Below are 25,000 nucleotides of genomic sequence, written 5' to 3'. Positions count from 1 at the left end.
CCTTGCATCAACATACTAAAAGAGACATTGAAAGAAGGAACTACAGGTGCATGTTTACAAAAAAGGACACAGTGCTGGAGTAACTCAGCGGGTCAGGCAGTATCGCGGGAGGTCATGGATAGATGTTTCGGGTCGGGACCCTTCTTCAAACTGAGAGAGTGTACAACCTACAACCACTACCCATGTTCACATCTCTATTCATCTCAACTCTACCATTTTAACTGCACATAGGTCACAGAGCTGTTATCATGGAAACAGGCCTTCAGCTCACCTTGTCAATGCCCACCAATACGATATATTGGATTCGTTCAATTTCCATGCATTTAGACCTCCAAACCCTTCCTATCCACACATCTGTCCAAATGTCTTTCAAAATTCCTAATTGAATCCATTTCTGTAGCTTCCTCTGGCAGCTCATTCCAGATACAGAACACCATGAGTAGAAAGGTTGCCCCTGAGGTTCCTCTTATATCTCTCCCCGCTAACTTTAAGCCTGTGCCCTCTAGTTTTAGAACACTCTACCCTATGAAAAAGACTGTGCTCATTCACTATATCCAAGCACCATTCCCTGAAAAAGGATCTTGGCCCGAAACATCATCTGCCCATTCGCACCCTGGCCACTCCCTCTTCTCCCCTCTCCCATCGGGCAAAAAGTACAGAAGTATGAAAACGCACATCTCCAGATTCAGGGACAGTTTCTTCCCAGCTGTTATCAGGCAACTGAACCATCCTACCACAATTAGAGGGCAGTCCTGAACTACTTACAATCTATCTCATCAGGGACCCTCAGACTGCCTTTGCTCTGACTTTACTGGCTTTACCTTGCACTAAATATTATTCCCTTATCATGTGAATGGCTCGATTATATTCATGTATTGCCTTTCCACCGGCTGGTTAGCACGTAACAAAAGCTTTTCACTGTACCTCAGTACACAGGACAATAAACTAAACTGACTGAAAGCTCAGATGCTGCATTACCCACTGAGTTCCTCCAGCATTTTGTTTTTTGTTGAAAATTCCATCATTATGTTTCAGTTCAGTTTAATTTATTGTCATGTGGTTATAGGTATAATAAAAAACTTTTGTTATGTGCTATCCAGTCAGCAGAAAGACAATACATGATTACAAGCGAGCCATTTAGTGTATAGATAAGGGAATAAAGTTTAGTGCAAGGTAAAGCCAGCAAAGTCCGATCTGTATCCCTTTTAGAGTCTTGACAAACTGAAGCAGAAATTATATTCCTGCTATGCAATAAAATCAATACTAACCTGATCGTTGACCATAACTCCATTTACCTGCCTCGCCCCCATTACCTTACTATGCTTTTAGCCTTAGCCTTGAATATACTGAAATGACTCAGCTTTCACTGCTCTCTGGATTACAGAATGCTAAAGATTCAGAACCTTTTCTGATAAGAAATTCTGCCTTATTAATCTTAAATGGGGTGATCTTTTACCCCGGACTTTGCCCCTAGTGCAAGATATTCCATACCAAGAAGTGTGAAAACGTACACCTCCAGATTCAGGGACAGCGTTTCATCCCAGCTGTTATCAGGCAACTGAATCATCCTACCGTAACTCGGCAGCAGCGCTAAACTACTATCTACCTCATCGGGGACCCTCGGACTGTCTTTGATCTTACTTTACTGGCTTTATCTTGCACTAAATGCTATTTCCTTTATCATGTATCTGTACACTGTGGGTGGCTCGATTGTAATCATGCATTGTCTTTCCGCTGGCTGGTTAGCACACAACAAATGCTTTTCACTGTACCTCGTACCACATAAACGAAGCAATAAAGTAAGCTGAAACTGAAGAAAAACAGAAGAAAAAGCTAATCCTTTTTATCAGAAGGATCTTAACCCAAAGCATCACCTGTCCACTCCCTCCACATATGCAGCCTGACCCACTGAGTTCCTCCAGCACTTTGTGGTTTTCACTAAGCCTTTGTTCCATCCCTTTCTCACGCATTTAGCTCCAACTTTTACATCATGTTTCTCACTCTGCAATGCTTCCTGACCAACATTTATCTCGCAAAAAAACGTCAATGAGAAAAAAGTAGACACACGGGGAACTGCGGAAATCTTGATTAAAACACAAAGCGCTGGAAGAACACAGCAGGTCAGGCAACATCTGTGGAGGGAATGGGTAGGCGATAGCTTTGGATCTGGAACTTCGTCAGACTCGTTTAGTTCTTCAGGAACAAAAAGTGCACATATTTGATACAACGGATGACTTGAAAGGGAGCAACAAGGAACTGCAGATGCTGGTTGGCACAAAATGACCAGCTGAGTTGCTCCAGCATTTTGTGCGTCTTTCACTGCTGAGGCGGTTTCACGCTGGGGCGGTTCTGCACTCGTTTTTTTCCATTCTAGCTAACATTGGAGCCGGATACAAGCACTTGCAAACAATAGGAAAAGTTTTGCATTCCCACCACTTGCACCCCGCATACATTTTATAAAGGAATGGGGCTCGGGTTACTAATGCGGGTTGCTCTGCGCAGATGGTCAAAGGTGAGTGGCGATTTATTGGGGGGGGAAGAGAGTGAATATCTCCGCAAAGGGTCTCCAGTGGCTATTGTCAATCGGACACACAACTGTCGCAACCGTCTCATTAATAGATGCAAAAGACGGCGACAGATGCACCCTGCCTTTGTGCTTACAGGCGATAAATGCCCAATTCACACAAATAGCGTCGGGCACGGGATTGTTTTACACTCGCAGGAGGAAAAACAAACCCGAGTGCCGAAGTCTAATATTAGTCCAACTCTCCCAATCGTTCCAAGTATCAGATATAATCAGCAATGGATGAGGCGAATAACATTACCGCACAGAGAATTAAATTCCAAGGAGGCGTAGACTTTGCTTTGAATTTGCAACTTGATATGAAATGCATTCGTTTTATGCATTCCGAATACAACAGTCGCTGGTTTAATTTTTGCAAGTTTTTAAAAAATTACTTTCGTATCTGCGAGCGGTGCATTGCACTTTTGCCCAAGCTGAACATTTTGCAAAAGTTCTTTCCCCCCCCCGGATTTGGTGCGTGCTCGATCCAAATTACGATTGCACGCATCCTTACTGATCAATGCAACGCATTTAAACGCTTCCACCCCACCACCCACTTGAGCAGCGGCTTACGTAATGTATAAGCACCTCGATCTGTTTGCAAAAAAGCACCGAGCTCAGTAATCGGAATGCAAACACGTCAGAGACCAGCTGAACAGCAAAACCCAGCCTCAGGATCCTGCTCCCAAACATGCAAATTCAGTGTGTTCAGCTAAAACAGGAAATGCAATCAGCTCTGCAAGCCTTGTAACTTAGCACTAAAGCTGCAAACCTCAAGGTGCATCTTTGCATTTTGCACAAAATGCTCATCTTTTTGCATTATCTCCGGATATATCTGTGCATAGCTTACCTCCTTTTGACAGCGACATTTTTTTGTTCTTTTTTCCCCCCTTTGCTGTGAATGGGAGGGGGAGGGGAATCACAGAAGACTTTGCCTTTTCAGCTTTGCAACAAAGATGCAAAGCGCACACACAAAAAAAAATCAGCTGCCTCCCAATTTTCATCCACCTGGGAATCCTGACCGATTTCTTGCAGCTGCGAGCTGTGCAGAAGGGAATGGCCGGTTGCACAGCTCGGAAGCAAGCTGCAAACAGCAGAAGGTTTGCAATTGCAAAAAGCCGTTTCGGTAATTACGGAGCTGCAGCTACATGATCGGCCGGAGCTCAGTTCACCAGCTCCAAACTTCTCAGCGTGTCATCGCGTTCTTCCTGCTGGAGGGGAAGGCATTCTGGGGATTGTAGTCCAACTGCAGAAGGAACATTGATTCTCAGTCTAGGAGGGGAGGAATATATGCATAGTCATAGTGATACTGTGTGGAAACAGGCCCTTCGGCCCAACTTGCCCACACAGGCCAACATGTCCCAGCTATACTCGTCCCACCTGCCCGCATTTGGTCCATATCCCTCCAAACCTGTCCTGTCCATTTACCTGTGTAAGAAGGAACTGCAGATGCTGGTTTAAACCGAAGATAGACACAAAAAGCTGGCGTAACTCAGCAGGACAGGCAGCATCTCTGGAGAGAAGAAATGGTTTGGGTTGAGACCCTTCTTAAGACCAGGCTGAAGACACTCATTCCTTCTCTCCAGAGACGCTGCCTGAATCGCTGAGTAACTCCAGCACTTTGTCTATCTTCTGCCCATGTACCTGTCTAACTATTTAGAAACATAGAAAATAGGTGCAGAAGTAGGCCGTTGGGCCCCTCCTGTCCATTTACCTGTGTAAGAAGGAACTGCAGATGCTGGTTTAAACCGAAGATAGACACAAAAAGCTGGCGTAACTCAGCAGGACAGGCAGCATCTCTGGAGAGAAGAAATGGTTTGGGTTGAGACCCTTCTTAAGACCAGGCTGAAGACACTCATTCCTTCTCTCCAGAGACGCTGCCTGAATCGCTGAGTAACTCCAGCATTTTGTCTATCTTCTGCCCATGTACCTGTCTAACTATTTAGAAACATAGAAAATAGGTGCAGAAGTAGGCCATTGGGCCCCTCGAGCCTGCACCGGCATTCAATATTCAAGTTCCTCGTATGTTGCAAAACATACTTGGCTAATAAAGTATGATTATGATTTTGATCATGGCTCATCATCCAGAATCTCCACCCCATTCCTGCCTTCTCCCTGATTCAGTTACGATTCTTCCATGTATTTAATGCACTTCCATAAAGTACACTTTCATCCACTGCAGGACCAGTTGCCTTGAATGATACATGAAGACTTGTGCCTGGAGCAGTCATCTCGGGTTGCAGTGGATCCCACAAACAAACCAGTGCAGAATTCATCAGTAATTCATGAATGGGCTGAAAATTGCAGATGCTGGAATCTTGAGCAAAAAGACCATGGGCTGGAGGAATGGGATGGGAGGGGGGGGGTAAGGCAGCATCTTTTGAGGACGTTCAGTTTAGTTTATTTTTGCGTGTACCGAGGTACAGTGAAAAGCTTTCGTTACGTGCTAACCAGTCGGCGACAGGACAAAACATCATTACAATCGAGCCATTTACAATGTGCAGATTGACAATAAAGGGAATGAGGTTTAGTGCAAGGTAAAACCAGTAAAGTCCGACAGGGAACAGACAGTCTGGACCCTTCCTCTGAATGTCCCTGCACTCTCACCCCAGTAACTTCAATCTTGTGCATCTTGTTACTACATTGCAGATAAAGGGTGTTGGCACGGAATTAGATTTCTGCCTAGGTTGGTTGAGTTGCACTTGGTTCTGGTCACAAAGATCGGTACTACCCGCTCGCCAAAATCAATGAAGGTGTCGCAAGCCATAATCAAGTGAGCCCTTAGGTGAATAAGATGGCATGGAATACCCTATCTGCACTTCTTGGTATGCATTACATTAAAGCTACGTTTGTTAAAACGGCAAATAATAGATGTGAAATGTGATATTGGTCTCTTGTTAAACATTAGGTTTGATAAATTGACTTATTAGAAACAAAACGTGGACGATATTTTCCTTTCAATGCAATAAATGCAATGATGATTATCATTTGGGATTTACTGTTGATTTAAGTCCAGTTTCTTGCGACAGTGCGTTGATCTCACCCTTCTGTACGGGTGGAATAGGTGCTTCTTCAGTGGCTGTTGCATGTCTTCTCACTGCAGAGCCAAAAGTCGCCTTAGGTTAGGAAGAGGAAGTGAGAATTGCAAGAGAGCAATTTGCTTCTTCATAAAAGGTGCATTAAAATGACAGGCTGCATCCCAAAGGAAGAACAATGAAAATGAAAACACTATTAGCAGCAGCGGAACAGTATCAAAATTGTTGCTATGGCAATGCTTTAGTTAAAATCAAAGTCAACATTGGGATGTTCAGATTGCACCTTTTCATCTCTACTACTTTGATAATCCACAAAATTTAAAGATAGGCCTAACTTCTTGCATTGATGTAGAATATTGCTGACAAAATCTAAATGAACATGCTAATCAATATACACAAGCAATGCTATATTAGGGGTATTGTATGCCAGGATAACAATGTAGCTGCTGATAAGAAATAATGACAATTAACTTGTTTGCTGACTTTCCAACAAGTTTCCTGCAAGGCCATGAGATGGATTTGATCTGGATCTTTTGTCAGTAAGTACTATTTAGAATTAAACAGGTCTACTTGATGCCACAATGGCATAAAAAAAAGCATAATATTAACATGATATTACAGTTCTTTGTAGCATCAATTGAGATTTCCATTCAAAAGGACACAGTGCTGGAGTAACTCAGCAAGTCAGGCAACATCTCTAGAGAATATTGGCAGGGGGCATTTTGAGTTGAAACCCTTCTTCAGACCTCAAAAGTCACCTTCCCATGATCTCCAGAGATGCTACCTGACCTGCTGAGATACTCCAGCCCTTTGTGTCCTTTTGTGAATTAACCAGCCTCTGCAGTTTCGTGTTTCAAAATTTCCATTCAAGTCATTTTAGAAAGACAGATGAACAATTAATAATGTCAAAGTCAATAAGATTCTGAATGTAGGCACGCCCATGGAACTGAGGTTCAGTATTCAGGGAGTTTTGGGCCATTATGGACTCCATCCTTCCTGAGGTTATCTGTTGCCTGCCCTGTTTTGTTCTGGCCTTCTTTATCTTTCAGTCCAAAGGGTTCTGACCCGAAACATCACCTGTTTTTTTTTTTGTCCAGAGACGCTGCCTGACCCGCTGTGTTATTCAAGCATTTTGTCTATCTTCGGTGTAAACCAGTATCTACAGTTCTTTCCTACACATTCGGGGAGTTACCCATGATCATAAGCTGTCAGAAGTAAAATAAATCACATTGATGTGGACTTCAAAAAAAAAAAAATCAAATAAAAGTTATGTCTAATGGCAAACACCAGATATATCTTCGTACATAATTTGGGTAACTTGGCTGATTGGGATAATGTTTCAGTTTAGTTTGTCATGTGAACAGAGGTACAGTGAAAAGCTTTTGTTGCGTGTTATCCAGTTAGCGGAAAAGCAATAGATGATTACAATTGAGCCAGTGTATAGATAGATACATAAGGGAATAACATTGAGCGCAAGGTAAACCCAGCAAAGTACGATTAAGAATAGTCTGAGGTAGATAGTAGCTCAGCACTGATGATATTTCCTGCACACTCTAAATCTTGGTTTCATTGGCAAGGCCAGCACTCATTGCCCAACATCAAGGATTCAAGACTTTATTATCCCATGTACTTAGGTACAGTGAAATTCTTTGTTTTTACATACAATCCGGTAAAATCATACAGCACCTGGGCAGTACACAAAAAGTCACCACGTTTCTGGCGCCGACAAAGATTCAAAAGTTCTTCTCACAGCGGTGAATCAGGCCTGCCGCCACACATGGCCAGCCCGCCGGGTCCCTCTTAGTTCTCGGCAGCCCCCCCTCGCCCCGTTACCATAATTGCCCATTCGTCCATTTCAGAAAGCACTTAAGAATTAATTGTTTAAGAAGGAACTGCAGATGCTGGAAAATCAAAGGTACACAAAAATGCTGGAGAAACTCAGCGAGTGCAGCAGCATCTATGGAGCGAAGGAAATAGGCAACGTTTCGGGCCGAAACGTTGCCTATTTCCTTCGCTCCATAGATGCTGCTGCACCTGCTGAATTTCTCCAGCATTTTTGTGTACCTAAGAATTAATTGCTTTGGTTGGCCTGAAGTCACGTACCGTAGATGGCAGACCAGGTAAGGGACAGCAGGTTTGGAGACACAAGAGGCCGCAGATGCTGGAATCTTGGGCAATAAACAGGCTGTGCTGTTTTTCCAGTTTGCATGCGTTTTAGTTTTAATTTTTCACTTATGGGTCTCAAAAAAAAGTATCATGCATTTTCTTCAGAATAGCACAAGAGGGAGACATTTTTCACACTCATGCGGGTAACCAGAATGTTATAAAGACAAATGTTGGGTAAAACATTCAAAGTTAGAATGGCACCAAGTGGAATAGATACAGATAAATTAAGTTGTAAAAAATGTACACCTGCAGAAACAGTTATCATTACTATCCGAGTTTCTTGATCTCTGCTGCCCTGATATTGATTGCCCACAGACTGGTATTTCTTTACTGACCCTCACACAAAAAAAGATGCTCGAGAGATTTTCATTCCAAAAACTGGTCTCCAATTGGCAGTGGGAGGAGAAAAAAAATGGATTGGGTAAATGGGGAGATGGTTGCAAAAGGTGCAGAATATTGGTTGAATCATAAATAGACTGGGGCAATGTTGCAGGTACAGAGTACAAAGAGCACTGTGGCGCAGTGGAAGAATTGCTGCCTTATAGCACCAGACCCGGGATCGATCCTGGCAACGGGTGCTGTCTGTACAGAGATTGTACGTTCTCCCCGTGACGTGCGTGGGTTTCTTCCCACGCTCCAAAGACATACAGGTTTGTAGGCCAATAGGCTCGGTAAAATTGTAAATTGTCCCTAGTGGGAGTAGGATAGTGGTAGTGTACGGGTGAATGCTGGTCAGTGCAGACTTGGTGGGCCGAAGGGCCTGTTTCCGCACTGTATCTCTAACCTAAACTAAAGCAGAGCAGGATGAGTAAAGTTTGGAGACTGAAGGAGGAATGAATGGAGATATCAGAATGTGAAGGGGGGATTCTTAAATCAACCAGCTGGCGCATAAGCAGGGAGATCCAAAATGACTCGAGGGAGTACAGACACTTGGACGCTCCGGGGATTATTAAACATATCAACCCCCAATGAGATAACCACAGATTGGTCTTGTGAGATGAGTGGTTGGAAACTGATGTTATGCAGAAATGAGAATGTAAGAGGGAGTACAGAGAAGGTTCACCAGACTGATTCCTGGGATGTCAGGACTTTCATATGAAGAAAGACTGGATAGACTCGGCTTGTACACGCTAGAATTTAGAAGATTGAGGGGGGATCTTATAGAAACTTACAAAATTCTTAAGTGGTTGGACGGGCTAGATGCAGGGAGATTGTTCCCGATGTTGGGGAAGTCCAGAACAAGGGGTCACAGTTTAAGGATAAGGGGGAAATCTTTTAGGACCGAGATGAAACATTTTTCACACAGAGAGTGGTGAATCTCTGGAATTCTCTGCCACAGAAGGTAGTTGAGGCCAGTTCATTGGCTATATTTAAGAGGGAGTTAGATGTGGCCCTTGTGGCTAAAGAGATCAGGGGGTATGGAGAGAAGGCAGGTACAGGATACTGAGTTGGATGATCAGCCATGATCATATTGAATGGCGGTGCAGGCTCGAAGGGCCGAATGGCCTACTCCTGCACCTATTTTCTATGTTTCTATGTAATCCAAGCAGGAGTGATGGGGCAAGAGAATGAACGGTTGAACCCCACGCCACACTTGCACATCTTGACTTGAATTGCCAACCAGAAAAATCAGAGGGAATTTTGGTTCATTCCATTTTTTAAATTCAGTGTTTGTAGACTGATCCAAAAGGCATGGCTTTCCACGATACAATATGGTGGATGTTTATGTAAATTTTTATTTTATGTGTGTTTTGTGTTCTTTTTCACTTAGTATGGCTGTATGGTAACTCAATTTTCACTGTACCTTAGTTGTTTAAGTGACAATATAAGCAAACTCGAACTTGAAACAGACCCTTCAGCCCACCAAGTCTACGCTGACCAGTGATCAACCATACACTGGTTCCATCCTACACTGGACAATTTTCAGAAGCCAATTAGCCTGCAAACCTGCACATCTTTGGAATATGGGAGGAACCCCACGCAGTCACAGGGAGAATGTACAAACTTTGTACAGACAGCACTCGTAGTAAGGATAGAGCCTGGGGCTCTGGTGCTGTAAGACAGCAACTCTACCGCAGCCATTGCCACCACCATTATCAAGCAAACAATCTGCTGCAGGGACTCTGTGGGTTGAGCAGCATCTGTGGAGGGATAGGAACTGTCAATGTTTGAGGCTGAAATGCTACGTCAGGAGTCTTGTCTATATTATTTTGTTTAGAGTCTTTTGTCAAAGTTTGCACTCTCCAACTGCACCCATTTACCAGTTAACCTTGTTTGTAGCTTATTCCTGTATCACTGCATTTACCCGATCATGGACATCTTGCTTCCCCCACCCGCCCTTCAGCTGAATGGGCTTCGCAGTTTTGGGATCCTCAAGCTGAGACATTAACTCTTTTACTTTTTCAGCAGCTTTCAGTTTGATGCACGATCAAGAACATGAATTGAATCTCAGAAGTGAAAACAGGTGATCAGAAGCCTTTGGTGGCAAGATTTATCAACAAAATGAGCCTGCTTAGAACAAGCAGCATGACATTTAGGTAGGGAATGGCAGAAAAGGGGCAGGTTTAAGAGTCCGATGAGTGCATCCAAACAGAACCCATAGAGGGAGTAACTCACCACGAAAGCATATCACGTGATTAAGGAGGATCAGGATAACAAGATTACAAGGATAATTAATACATGTCAGGTCTGTTGGCAAGAAAGCACCTGAAAGGACACCCAAGCACAAAATCTTCACAAAAAATTGGGCAAAAGTAACGTACAAGAAGGCGGTAAGCATTAAAAACTCTGAAACGAAACACATATAATTGATCTGAATTAGTCACAGTAAATAAAAATAAACTTTAAGGCAGGTAAGACACAAACTCGAGTCCAAATCATTATTAAGAATCAAATGCCTGTGACCATAGGTTAACCATACATTCCTCATTCATGTCTCTTAAAGGGATTTTTTTCCCACCAAGATGTACTGGGGATATGGAATGTCTGCCAAAGGAAAAAGGTCTTGTCACATTGCAGGCACATACTCCAATCTACATGCATAAAATCCTAAACACCATAAGACCACAAGCTGGAATGGTGGGATTAAGCACAGTAGCTCCTCTTTCGCATGTGAAATCACGATGAGTCTGGTGGCACCTTGCACTACAAATCTCTATCACGGCCACCTCAATGAAAGAGATGTCTCCAGCAGTCATGTCTTGTCTCTTTGCAGCCACCAGCAGCAGTACCACCAACATGCTATCCTTTTCCATACACACGACTGTTAGAGGAAATCAGCTACCAAGAAATCATTTTTCAAAATGTTACCAGCTGTACTTTTCCTTCAATGTGCTGTAACACTGTCTTGCATCCTTTTATAGATGTCACGATATTCTCCAGTGGAACAATGAGAAACAAATCATCTGAAGTAGCTCCAAAGGCACACGTGACAGTCAATAACTGATTGTTCACTCGTCCCACTGTTGCAGTTTGTTTTATGCTTCTGACTGTCCAAAATGTGCTACGTCCAAGATGTTTTGTTATAGTTATTTATAAAATCAGGGTTACAATAAGAACTATATAAAGAATGAAGTTTATACAGTAAAAACAAAGAACTGCAGATGCTTGTTTATAGAAAAAGACACAGCGGGTTACTCTAACACTATTTGTTCAGTTTACAAAGTAATTGAGTGACCAGCATCTATCGGCCCCATGGCAGGCGTCCACATCACAGAGCTGGAAACTGGAAGCATCCTGAGCTAATTCTGCTATCACCATCATCTATTGCAACAAGCGATGGCTCCCACTGATTGTCGCCGGAAGCTTGCGTCTTTTTCAGGACGGACGATGACAGCGATTTCAACATTTGAAACATGGAAGATCGACACGAGAGAAGAAGACCAGCATTTATCCATTTAAAATGCACTCGCATTTCAGGCCAACTTCAAACTTATCATTTGAGCATGCACCACAACAAAATATTGCCACTATTTATCCACAATTTTTACTCCTTCCAATGTTTCAAAGTACAACCAAAGTTAAAGATTTAACAATACGGGAAGCATAGCAGAGGAACTTTATGGTAACACTGGAACCAGAAAGTGTTAAGTTTCAACTGCATTATATTATCAGCAATCCTCACCATATCAGCGAACACAGCAAACAGGAGTACTTCAGTCAGCAGTTTTATCCTTTCATCGCCAATGACAACCAACAAAAGCCTTTTCAGCTCTCAAAGTAGTTCTAGTCAGGTATGCACCTATTCACTTGACAGGGGAAACTATAATATTTCCAGACAGAATTCAGACACAAATTTCCATTGTTCCATGGAGCTGTGCAAAGAAGTGCGAATCACTTGTATGTTTGGATTTAATGCTACACATTTTTTTACCTTAATAATCTTCCTTTAATAATATTTAATTCTACCACCAAATCAACAGTTTTCGAACACATGGGTCCCTGCTGTGACTACACATTTACCAGTGTGCACTTAACAATAATTTATCCCCAACCTTACATTAAGCTACACTTAATGCAAAATCTCTGTGTCATTTGTCAAAATTTACATTAGCAAAAAGATTGCTCAAATACAACAGGACAAACTATAATGTTACAATCAGAGATTTGGTTTCCTATGATTGAATGTCTCTTGGCGAAACATTTAAGTGCAGTTCTATTGTAGTTCCTCAATAGGAATGTACCTTGAACATGCAATGTCTCGTATTACTATGGAGACATGACTAACACCATTTTAAGTCAGTGTTGAATGTAACAAAATGCCAAACAATATGCATACTAAGGATTTAACATATTAAACATCAGCTACGGTAGCTAATTGCAATAATCACACAGCTCCACTATAGTGAGGCAAAAACAAACTGTCGAAGGAACTCTTCTCTTGATGCAGTGCATTAACTCAACTGTCCCTGTCCCTCTGCAGACGCTGTTTGACCCACCAACAGCATCTGCTGTCTCTTTTGTCTTCATTTTCGTAGGATTGCTCTGCAGTGTTGCTTCTACGATACAATAGAACTTTATTTATCCCAGGAGGGAAATTGATCTGCCAACAGTCATAAAAACACAAGATACATGAAAACTGAAATTAAAGCAATGTGGAAAGGCTTGGGGAGGTGCAAATATTGGGTTGGGGAAGGGGTCTCAGTTTTCCATCACTACAGAAGGGGGAGGAGTTGAACAGCTTGACAGCCACAGGGAAGTAGGATCTCCTGTGGCGTTCTGTACTGCATCTTGGTGGAAGCAGTCTGTTGCTGAAGATACTCCTCAGGTTGACCTGTGTGTCATGGAGGGGGTGAGCGGTCCAGGATGTTCCGCAGTTTGAGATGTAGAAAATAGCAATATGGCAAAAATCCAATCATCTATTCCCATGAACATATGAGATTAGCTAAGAGCAAACCGGTTGTTTTTTAGAGGGAAAAAATGTATTTAACTAATATTGAAGGCTTAATATATTTTAAATTTTAATCTCAACATATATAGAACACAAATCCATGTTACAGTTGTGCTGCATGGAAGATGATGGAAATCTTTTGCAAGCTCTATTCTGGTTGCATCCTCCTTTAACCGAGTAGCAATGAAAATGTTGATAATATAAAGAATCAAAATAGGATCAGATCATGGTGCAAATGAAACAAAGTTGTGATTTGAAAGATGTGTACAGCCAAAACTATTCACTGACAGAGAATGGCCACACAAATGAACAGCTGAAGAATCCACTCATTACAATGTTGCCTCTGCACCCTGGAGACAAGCTCACATTACCAGCTTGTTATTTAATTCAGCATCATTAGGGATTATTGATCTGCATTGAGGATCCAAGTTGACGTACTCAAGTCTCCATGATGCGGATATCTTTTTATAGAAAATTTGTATTTTAATAATGCCAACAGATACAATTGAAAATCCTGCAATTAATCCTGGCCACCAATTCAGAATTGTACGTTATAGACATCGATACACTTTTTCAGTCAATGGCAGTTGATTTTTTTTGTATTTATTAATTTATATCTACATCAAAGTTTGTATCAGTTATTATCAAAGCTGCCATTATCACTTGGTCATACTCGATAGCCAACCCAATTTAAAGAGCGATGATGCTGAGGATGACGATGTCTCATCATCTTGAAAAGCAGCCAGCTGATGAAATAAGGCGCCCGGCTTCATACTTTCGTCTTCCGCGGTCAACATGGGAAGCATCTACAACAGAAAAAAAATGCTTTGAGCACTACCTCCTGCATAGATTCAACATGCATGACTAAAGGTACGCTAGGGAGAGAGCAAGCAACGTCCTTCATTAGTCACGGCTAATCCAACAGCGCATGCTGCAACAAATAGCTGATTGTAGTTGTGTGATCACTTTTTGATTCTTGGTCAAGTCGGCAAGCTCGGTTAGGTTCTCACCCTTCGCCTTGCTCTCTGTATAAAGATTTGTACGGAGGAGCAGGTCTATAAACTGCTAGAATTGTTCAGCGAGAATTCTCTTTGGAGTTCAGAAGGATCATTATGAGCACAATACGTTATGCACAACTGCTTGAGGATTAAAGATACAATGTCGCCATTACTTGCTTATTAAAAAAAAACTTAAACCTAATGTAGTCATTTTTGGGATAGAGATTGCATAAGGTAAATAAATATGTTTGTTACATATCCTACTAATAATTACAACTAAAACAGTGAAGGCTATTACTCGGCATACATTAAAGGCTACAAAGTATTTCTGGCCAGTCACAGCTGTTCACCTGACTGAGTAACTGAGATATGAAACCCTTTTGGCTCCAATTGAAGTTTCCATCGGCTGAAGGTAATAAACAAGATGGTTAATATCTGGAGCACAGCTCTTTTTATTCAATGGTTCACAGTAAATGCAGTTACTGCCACCACACCACCTCCTTCACAGCAAATCAAAGTAAAACAGTGGCACATGCAGTCTTCCTGACAATGCATTCACATGCTTTGATACGTTACACTTTAAACAGCAGGATGGCAACTGAATACAATGATACAAAGGAACCACATGTGAAGTTGTTCAGTAATTTTGTCATTGCTTTCCAGTGTTTCACATTTACAGAATGCTGGGCCAGCTCTTGGCAAATTTTGCCCGCAAATCAGATTGAAAGTGTCAGGAGTTTGAATGGCCATTAAGTGCTGGAGTGCCAATATGTGATTTCCCATCTGGAAGTTCAGAATGACCATGTCAAGCTACATTACCCTGGTGCAGGGACCAGATTTGCAGAGAACTTTCACTTGAATGTGGAAAAAATGCCACTTGGACCTCGAGACTCAAGAGATATGGCACTAAATCCCAAACCCTTCCAATTTCAATGAGAATTCTTACCCCATAAAGTTATTGTTTTAATTATTTACCTCTTTATCCTTTTATTGTGATTTTTTTTAAAAAGATTCAGCTATTATAAAATTGAAAAGATGGGCCTGATCCTTAGTAGCACATCTCAACTAATAAAGCGCCTTACAAACACAAATCACTTCTAAGCTCTGCCTATTCAAGTTCAAGTTCACATTCATTGCCACATGCACAATCAAAAAGAGCACAATACACAATAGAGTGCAACATGAACATCCACCACTGTGGAATCAATATCCTTCACTGTGGTGGAAGGCCATAACGTTCAGTCAGTTCTCCTCCTATTGCAAACATTTGTCACCGTGTTTCAAGGATGGGCCTTTGTGCTTTACAGAGTTCAGTCCAATTGCCATTCAGAACTTGCTGCTGGACTCCAGGGTACAGAATCTGACCCAAGCATGTGGGGATTGTGAGTGGTATAGGTGTCTAAGGGACTTGATCCAGTATAATCTTACCCCCTGTATTTTTTTCTTGCAGACCATTGCTGTGATGTAGATTAGTAATTTCTACCAAAGCTGATCATTCTCATTCTACAGAACCAAAAGATCTGAATTTACCTCAGAGTTTGTCCAATAATATCCTCCAACACTGGTATTGTTGAATATCTTTCATCACAGTAATTGAACACAGCCGACACAATGTCAACACAGACTTTCATTGCATCAATTAGAAATTACTCTGCCAGCCATTCAACATTTCATTGAAGTACACACCTCACATGCACAGAGGGATATTGAAAAAAGCTGCATTATGAACACAAGGCAGCAACTCCTCACATTTACAAACAAAAGTACAAGAATAATTTTTGTGGTATTAATTACATCAATTGATTTTATCCACAAATAATTCATACATGGCATATAGCGAGTACCATAAAGACTCGCAACTATGTACCAATTTAGTTAACAATTTTGAGCTGATTCAAAGATGATCTAGTTTTGTGGTTCTGCATTTAACTTTGCCTCATGGCTCTCAGCACTTTATATTTATTCATGAAATGTAATTATTTCTGTGTATGATGGCAGATAAAAGGTACGAGTACTTTGCAAGATGCATTAAAAAAAAAACCCAGTCATTGAAGGAATACGCACATTCAACCACAGCCAACTATTAAATTTGCTATGTTGCCATCAAAAAGTCACACTGACACCACCCCTGCCTAACTCCACCATTACTTTTGCAAAACTGCAAGCAACCAGCCCATTACTATAAGCCACCCCTGCCGCATCCTGGTGGTTCTTTACAGTTTCAACTAAAGTGCGTAACGGCTGTGCAGTAAAGCAGAACACTCAAATCATAACAAAAAGTAGTTCTGGGCAACAGAAATAAATAATTATTTTAAAATATCAGATAACAATAACCAGTGCATTTGAATTTTGGTAGAGCATTAGTGCCTCCATTAAATAACTCAAATTTACCCCAGAAAATAACAATTCTTATATAAAATGTCAAAAGTTACAATAGCCTTTATGTGCGTACTGTTAAACTGTAAAGCAAGGATTTCCAAGCTCCGGTAAATTTTGCCTACCCAGGGGATACATTTGTTGATTCTAGATTTGTACATATTTTTTCTCATTGATTGACTGTGTTTGGTTCTGGTATACCGGTATCTGTTCATCATTAGTTGTTCATAAATAAGTGAAATAACATTGTTATGTGCTATTAAAGTTGCCAGGGATAAACGGGACGAAAAATGTTGGGAGCCCCTGCTGTAAAGTGTCCGTTACGAATACAGCATGGAAACAGGCCCTTCAGCCCATCTTGTCCATGCTTATCATGTTGGCGTATTGAGCTAGTTCTAATTCCCCGTATTGGACAATACCAATCTTCCTACCATATATCTATTCAAATTACTTTTAAAAGTTGTAATTGCATTTGCTTCTATAGCTTCCTTTGGCAGCTCATTCCAGATATGGACCATCCTCTGTTCAGTAGCAAAAACCTCAACTAAGATAATAATAAATTGAATTTTTGAATCCATGGTGCAACTCTTTTCATAAAACTAAACATGCAGACAACCAAATCACAAATGTAGACATAATAGCTTAGGTAGACAAAAAAGCTGGAGAAACTCAGTCAGTGAGGCAGCATCTATGGAGTGAAGGATAGCTCAAATATTTTGCAAAATCTCCTGTAACTTTGATGCTTATTCAGTTAATCACAAAATTTGCAATGATACCAAGATCTATAAAAAAAACCTGGCAGGAAATTGTGGAAATCATCTTTCCTTTTCCTCGGTATTGTCACCAAACTCCAAAAATATATTGTGCAGGAAGGAATTGCAGGTGCTGGTTTAAACCGTAGACCCAAAATGCTGGAGTAACTCAGTGGGACACATAGCATCTCTGGAGAGAAGGAATGGATGACATTTCGGGTCGAGACCCATTCCTGCTCCCCAGAGATACTGCCTGTCCCATTGAGATACTCCAGCAATTTGTGCCTACACACAATTATATTGATTAGACCAAGGGGAGAAAAAAAAATGACAAAAAATATTTTAAAGTAAGCAAATAGATTAGCCGGAAGAGAATATGCCACAAATAAAAACAAAGCAGAGAAGGCTGTGGAGGCCAAGTCAATAGATATTTTTAAGGCGGAGATTGACATATGCTTGATTATTATGGGTGCTAGGGGTTATGGGGAGAAGGCAAGAGAATGGAGTTAAGAGGGAAAGATAGATCAGCCGTGATTGAATGGCGGAGTAGACTTTATGTGCCAAATGGCCTAATTATGCTTGTATAACTTATGAACTAAGACAGGGAAGCCTATTCTTCTTTTAATAACTATAAGCACATCTTTATATTTTAGCAATTTAAGGTTCATATTGCACAAATAGAATGGGGTCCTAAGACTTAAGCAGTTTGTTCTTTCAAAATGTAGAGTCAGTTGAAAATTTAATGTCAGCCTGTTAAAAATCGTGATACATTTAATTTCAGAGCTGATATGAAACTCATTATTCATTGGAACAGAGAAAAGGTAATTCCTTTCAATCATGCATGCCTAATTCTGAATTAGGCTGGTTCCTTCACACAGGTGATCCTTTTTCCCCTGTGGCTATCAAACTGTATAACTCCTCCCCCTTCTGTCGTGGGGTAGACTGACTCCCCTCCCCCCACCCACTCCCCACTCTTTGCACATCCCCAATCCTTTCCACTCATCTCTTTGATTTCATGTTTCATGTATTTTGTGCTTTATGACTTTTGGCAGATCAATTTCCCTCCTGGGATAAATAAAGGTCTATCGTATCGTATCCAAATGCTTTTGGAAGAACTTGCATTAAGTCAGCTTGACTGACTTCACACGAATGCACACTTGCTCATTACAAATACACTGGTATTGGTGGTTACCCAATCATAATGCTGTTTATTGTATATGATTACCCAAGCGTAATGCAAAGCTAAACACGCTACACACATGACTATAAATACCCAGTGAAGCGTCATCAAAAGGTTGCAGCTGTGGCAGGCCAATGCTTCAGCTGAAACTAAATTTACAGAAACCAGTTAAATTGCATACACATTGCAAATTTAAAAAAAATGGTTTTACTAAATGGTGCATTTTATGTAGCACCGTGCTAAAGAAACTAAAACACACCAGGCCCAATTTAACATTGCCACATGGTCAAAATAATCCAAAGTCGTGCTCACATGAATGAGGGAATGACGCGAATAGCTGATGGCTGATTTCAATAAGACGATGCCCTTGCTCTGCTGATTTAGTGTGTTATCTATTGAAAAGATCTTTACCTTTTTCAAAAAATGAATACTCAATAATTAGCAATAACCTTACGGAGCTGTGCGCCTTGCAAAATAACATTATAGATAGATTTTATCTATCAGTTCTGTGGTGTTGTGCACAGTGTAACTGATTAAGAGAGACCACTTTAAACCAATTTTGATGATGAAATGCCAATAAATTAAAATTAAAAAAAGTTAAAAGGTTTCTTCAGGTAAATAAACATGCTTGTAAAAACTAGATTTAGATGTTTTGCTTTTGTGGTACAAGAGCTTAAGATCAAAACACATCCATACATCAAAGTAAACACATAAAATAAAGTCTGCACCGACCTGTTTCTTAACTTCACTTGCTCGGGTAGTTGACTTAGGCTTTCGGGAACGTGTCATGCTAAGTGGCAGTAAACCAAATCTGGAATCAGAGATTCATAATATTATTGACTTGTACAGTTCACAGTCGCTGCCTCAAAAAGGCAGCCAACATCATCAAGGACCCACATCATCGTGGCCACGCACTCATCTCTCCGCTACCATCGGGTAGAAGGTACAGGAGCCTGAAATCTGTTACATCCAGGTTCAGGAACAGCCACTTCCCCACAGCCATCAGGCTATTAAACTTGCCAACAAACAGACTCTGAACTGTAACAGCTATTGCACTTTATCTGTTTGTTTATTTATGTGTATATTGATCTGAACTGTTCTGTATTTATGCTTACAATATTCTGTTATGCTGCAGCAAAGCAAGAATTTCATTGTCCTATCTGGGACACATGACAATAAACTCTCTGGACTTGACTTGAGTTAGTCATAGAGTGATACAGCGTGGAAACAGGCCCAACTTGCCACACCGGTCAACATGTATTCAAGAGAGTTAGATATAGCTCTTAGGGTTAACGGAATCATGGGATATGGGGAAAAAGCAGGAACAGGGTACTGATTCCGAATGATCAGCCATGATCATATTGAATGGCGGTGCTGGCTCGAAGGGCCGAATGACTTACTCCTGCACCAACTTCCTATGTTTCTATGTCCCAGCTACACTGGTCCTACCTGCCTGTGTTTGGTCCATATCCCTCCAAACCTGCCCCATCCATTCAACTAAGTATCAAACGATCATGGGTAAGAAGAATGAACAAATTACTCTTTGGGGATATTAAAATGCCACTTAGTCAAATTAATAAGCTACCAATTGTGTCTAAAACGAAAAGCAGATTTTGCTTCTTTGCACCAGCTACAATTATTTCATCATTTATACTTGTGCCAGTTTGCAAGCTGGCAAACAGAGGATAAATCTTCATACCAAAAACAAACATGCTTGTAAAACCTAGATTTAGATGATTTATTGCCAAAAATACAGTCAATATGCTATTGAATAATTTGCAATTTTACTCAATCCAAAACAAAGTTACAGCAACATGAACCTTTCACCTTAATGTGAGTTCTGCTCTTTCTTTAAGCACAAAAGAACAACTCTGCAACATATGTGCTATCTTCATGAAAGGTTATTGACTTGGAACACCTTTTTTCACTCTGCACTGAGTACAGAAAAAGTCCAGTCATCCATCATCTCAAGACCTGGCATGCTCTAGTAACCTGCGTCCCTGGATTTCTCAACTAGGTACCCTGATATTCTGATTTATTGTGGAGAACTTCTAGGCCCCACTGAACTGCGGGGATACCTCAATTACAACAAAACCCAAGGTAGATGCAAGTTTGCCAACATGTGCAAGCTACATTTTCATCATTATATAGTTAATTACCTGGCCACACAGCACAGAAACAGGAACGGAGGCTCACCTTGTCTATGCTAGACCTTCTATGTCTTGCCACTTCGTGCTCATCCAGATAATTCTTAAATGTTGTGAGAGTACCAGCTTGACTGAAACCACCTCTCTGTGTGGAAAAAATAAATCTCAGATTCCTCTCTAATTGCTCCATTAAATCGGTGCCGTCTGGCTTTAGAGATCTCTGCTATAGGGAAAGGTTTCTCATTATCCACACCCTTGTAATTTTTATTTCTCTCTCTCTCTCTCTCTCTCTCTCTCTCAGCTTTCCCCGCCAAGCAAATCAAATCCAGCCTATCTGATCTTTGCCAATAACAAACGTTCCTTCCCAGGAAGCATCTTAGTGCACCAATGCATTCTCACCACCCATTCATATACTTCCTTCATACGGCAAATGCAAATACATGCAATACTGCATCTGTAGGCTAACCAAGGATTCTTTAAAGTTGCACTTTGACAATGCTCTTATATTTTAAGCATTCTTTCACACCTGTGCCGCAACCTTTACGGTTCTATGGACTTGTACACCAAGATCCACCTATTTCATCAGTAGCTCATGGGCCCCATCATTCACACCCTGCCCATAATAGACCTCCCAGAAAGTAGCATCTCACATTTCCAGGATTAAATTCCACCTGTCATTGCTCTGCTCAGCTAGGCAGGTGATCAGTATTTTTCACTAACTCAGGACTATCATCGTTAGCAACACCACCACTACTTTTAGTTTCTGCAAGTTCATTTCAACCCTGAACTGCTTCAGCTGGTTTTACATGTAAAAGATTTAAAAGAGTTGCAAGAAGTTAGAGCTTCATCAATGGGAAAGTAAGCCTTAAAGCCCACTTTCAGCCATTGAAAGCACATTTCAGTCCATCACATGTCCGATGCCAGATCATTTAGTGTATTTCTACCATTGTGGGTGTTATTTCTGAATTCCTGTCTCTCTGGTATTTTGCCGTTGCCAACTTGCCAGATCAACTTAACTAAGATGCATGGGAAAGGTGGAACTCTAATCTGAACAAAAAGTGACAAGAAAGCTTGTATGATATTCAAGTGATGTAGTTCAACTTCCATGGTTCAAGGAAGAAACGAGACTTGTTGTAACCAATACATGAGATAGAGTTGATAGAAATAGTTTGGTCGTATCTAACAACATTGTTGGATGACAGACACACTAATTTACAACAGTTAAACCCTACTAAGCTCGCCACACAAATGCAATAAGGATTTGTTTACCGGATCTGACTGGAAGCCAATGGCAAGATGTTATGAGGTTCTTGAGAGTTAAATATTGTACTTCTGCTGGTGTATTGTTTCTCTGTGCCAGTTAATAATCCAAAAAGCACCTGAAGAACAAAAGCGATTTTTCACATCAATACAACATTTCATTGCCAGGGTCACGACCAAGCGGGGAACGAGGGAAAGAAGCAGTTTGAACTCAACAATGCCTTTACCTTGTGCACTGCAGATGTCTTGTTTTCTTTATAAATACTGATTACAGATTCAAAATGTTTTCAATATGTTCACTGCAGCCCTTCCTCGATTTGGCAGGTTTTACATTACAACGATTTGATACAGTTGCAAGTTTCGATTTTCAGTGATAGGAAAACAGGTCTTTAAGCACATTTTTTGGAATGAGATATTTATTTGAAAATTTTAGGCATCAAAGGATAGGGAACATACTTTTGACAGAATGGGGATGATATAATGAGCTGGAGTTGACAAAGCAGCTGGAAGCTGTGCTCCAGATGTCTTATTTCACTATGTTTCAAGAGGATGGTTATGGCACACATCAACTGCAGCCTTCCAGAGAGCCTTGATCCCCTGCAATTCACGCATCGTTGCAACAGATCCATGGCAGACACCATCTCCATGGCCCTACACTCATTCCTGCAACATCTGGATAGAAGGACACCTACAATCAAACTCTTATTTACATTGACTATAGTTCTGCGTTCATAACCGCAATGCTAATCAAACCCATCTCCAAACTCCTGGGCCGAGGACTCTGCACCCTTCCCTGCCACTGGATCCAACCGAGGAGTGAACCAGAAAAATACAAAACATTAGATATCGGATTGCATTGTTCTACTTACTGAAGTCCTTTGAGAGAGCTTGCTCAGATTGTTGTTAAGATGTGGAGTAAAAACATCCAAATCAAATGGATCAATGTAACTTTCCAAAGTATCCACCACGTTTTGAACCCTAATTTAGTAAAAGCAGAGTGAAAATCAATCTCCCAAGATGCTTCTTCAATAAAAGCTCTTGCATAAAATATACAGGCTTTTTCAAAAACGTTTCTTACCTTGGTTCCTGCTGATTCCTGCTGCTTTTCACCTCATCGATTCTGACTGTTAAAATTGAAACAAGGTACCTCAGATCAAAAAGCAGCTGCAAAGCTCTGTTCTGAGTTAAAGGGAACGCAGAATCAGCCTGAAAAGCCAAGTGGCAGAAGTACCAGTTAGCAAATATACTTCATAGTTAGTTCAATAACATTTTATTAAAGTACTTTTTGATATTAAAAAATCACTTTGGAGCTTAAATACTTTGGATCTTAAATAAAGCTCTCTAATCACACTGCTGTTGGAAATAACAAGGGTTCGGCAATTTACCGTAGAAAAATACACAAACTGAAGGACCACCAAGGGAGATTTTATTCTACTAAAGAAGTGATATCGCAAACTGGTTTCCCTATCAATTCATGTGAATTGGCAAAAAAATTTAAAAGCTGTAGATCTAAAAAAATAGAACATAAACGGAGGAATAAAATAAATAAAAACATAGTAATCATCAGCACATACAACAACATCTTTAAATGCTTCAGGATAAGATTGCAATTCAAAACAGTACGGAAAGCTTTGCCAAGGTAAGCAAGATTTGTCAATGCAAGGAGGAACTAGCAATTTCTGAATATCCTTGATCAAATCAAACAAAGAGAGATTATTCAAGGGCTGTAAAAATATTTTATATTTACTCTTTGATGTAGAAAAAGACGCTGGGTTTCAAAGCAATTTACTGAAACAAGTGTGTATGCAGAAGACTCCTAAAATATTGACTTGCTTACCTATTTTCTTCTGGAATTTCTTTATCAAAGTATTAATTCTCCAGGGATGCTGCCTGACCTGCTGAGTTACTCCAGCACTTTGTGTCCTTTTCTGACATTTAATTACTGTTTACTCTTCTAAATTGCACAATTTATAGTCCCAACCCACTCAAGCTTTCTTCATATATCAACCCCTTCACTTCAGGCATCAGTCTTGTGAACTTTCTCTACAATGTTTTCATGTCTTTAAATATGAAGACCAAATGTGTCAACACTGTCATTACTTTATGTTGCAAAGTCATTAAACATTGAGCAGTGAATATATGAATAAAATAGTCTTGGAAATGCCCCTACTTTTTCAATTCTTTACTGGATTTATGGCAGAAAATCAATTTTCAACTCCCAAAAAAAGTTTCTACAGTGTTTTGACTTTATTATGATAAAACAAGAATTCTGAGCATGCTGATGTCCAGGAAGCACATGTCACATCAGCACAAAATCAACTAAAATAATCAGTCTTGCACTTTTGAGTTTACAGGCACAGCAAAAATGTAACTTCTTGTGCATGAGTTGAGGCAACCCAAAGAACAATTTTATGATCCTTGGAAAAGGACAATACATACTAGACACACAAACCCTTCATACGGAGATCATGTTAGCAAAGAACTGTACTGACATCTATATTTCTAAATTTCTTTGTATGGAGGCATATCAGTGTCCTGTCAGTACCTATTGGATTAGATATCAACTAACCAGACACACAAGGTATTACAAGGTGGCACATTGGGAAAGGGTAAATGTTGATATGCCTGTTATTGTGGCCAAGTTTAAATGACTAGCAGTAGGTTGAACTTTGCGAGCAACAATAAGTTGCAGTAAAATAATTACGCTCATAATGTTCAAATTAAATAGTCCTTGATATCTTTAGTATTTTCACAATTATTACCCAGTCAATTAAACTTTATGTGATTCAAAGTTTTCATTAAATCCTCTCTTTCATTATTATTGAGTTTAGTTTAGAGATACAGCGTGGAAAAATGCCCTTTAGTCCACCGAGCCACGCCCACCAGCAATTACCGCACACTAACGCTATCCTGCACACACTAGAGACAATTTACAAATATACCAAGCCAATTAACCTACACACCTGTATGTCTTTGGAGTGTGGGAGGAAACCAGAGCTCCCAGAGGAAACCCATGCAGGTCATCGAGTGAAAGCAAAAACTCTGTACAATCAGGATTGATCCAGGTCTCTGGCACTGTAAGGCAACAACTCTATTGCTGCACCACCTTGCTGAGTCATGATATTGTCCAGAGC

At 40.6% G+C, this 25,000-nt stretch overlaps 2 protein-coding genes and 1 long non-coding RNA gene across 4 annotated transcripts in view; 1 reads left to right on the top strand and 2 right to left on the bottom strand.

Moving 5' to 3' along the window:
• Positions 1–3,758, bottom strand: part of map2k6 (mitogen-activated protein kinase kinase 6) — a 59,248-nt gene extending 55,490 nt beyond the window's left edge. Inside the window, exon 1 of the mRNA XM_033044299.1 lies at positions 3,414–3,758. Coding sequence (XP_032900190.1) covers positions 3,414–3,567 — 154 coding nt within the window. The 5' untranslated portion in view covers positions 3,568–3,758. The remainder of the gene's footprint in view (positions 1–3,413) is intronic.
• Positions 3,759–9,950: 6,192 nt separating this feature from the next.
• On the top strand, positions 9,951–14,998 carry LOC116987947. The gene is made up of 3 exons (XR_004415831.1): positions 9,951–9,962; positions 13,377–13,382; positions 14,886–14,998. It is a non-coding gene; the product is annotated as an uncharacterized LOC116987947 (long non-coding RNA).
• cog1 (component of oligomeric golgi complex 1) overlaps positions 13,174–25,000 on the bottom strand; it is a 30,242-nt gene continuing 18,415 nt past the window's right edge. The window contains exons 10-15 of one of the 2 annotated variants that reach the window (XM_033044293.1): positions 22,945–23,072; positions 22,736–22,844; positions 21,876–21,985; positions 19,192–19,270; positions 18,553–18,608; positions 13,174–13,959 (exon numbers count right to left, since the gene is read on the bottom strand). In XM_033044293.1, the coding sequence (XP_032900184.1) occupies positions 18,567–18,608; positions 19,192–19,270; positions 21,876–21,985; positions 22,736–22,844; positions 22,945–23,072 (468 nt within the window). In that variant the 3' untranslated portion in view covers positions 13,174–13,959; positions 18,553–18,566. The remainder of the gene's footprint in view (positions 13,960–18,552; positions 18,609–19,191; positions 19,271–21,875; positions 21,986–22,735; positions 22,845–22,944; positions 23,073–25,000) is intronic. The other variant, XM_033044292.1, reaches the window with a different exon arrangement.

This window comes from Amblyraja radiata, chromosome 26, assembly GCF_010909765.2.
Source record: "Amblyraja radiata isolate CabotCenter1 chromosome 26, sAmbRad1.1.pri, whole genome shotgun sequence".
NCBI classification, from domain to species: domain Eukaryota; kingdom Metazoa; phylum Chordata; class Chondrichthyes; order Rajiformes; family Rajidae; genus Amblyraja; species Amblyraja radiata.
This window is presented reverse-complemented; position numbering and strand designations above follow the sequence as displayed.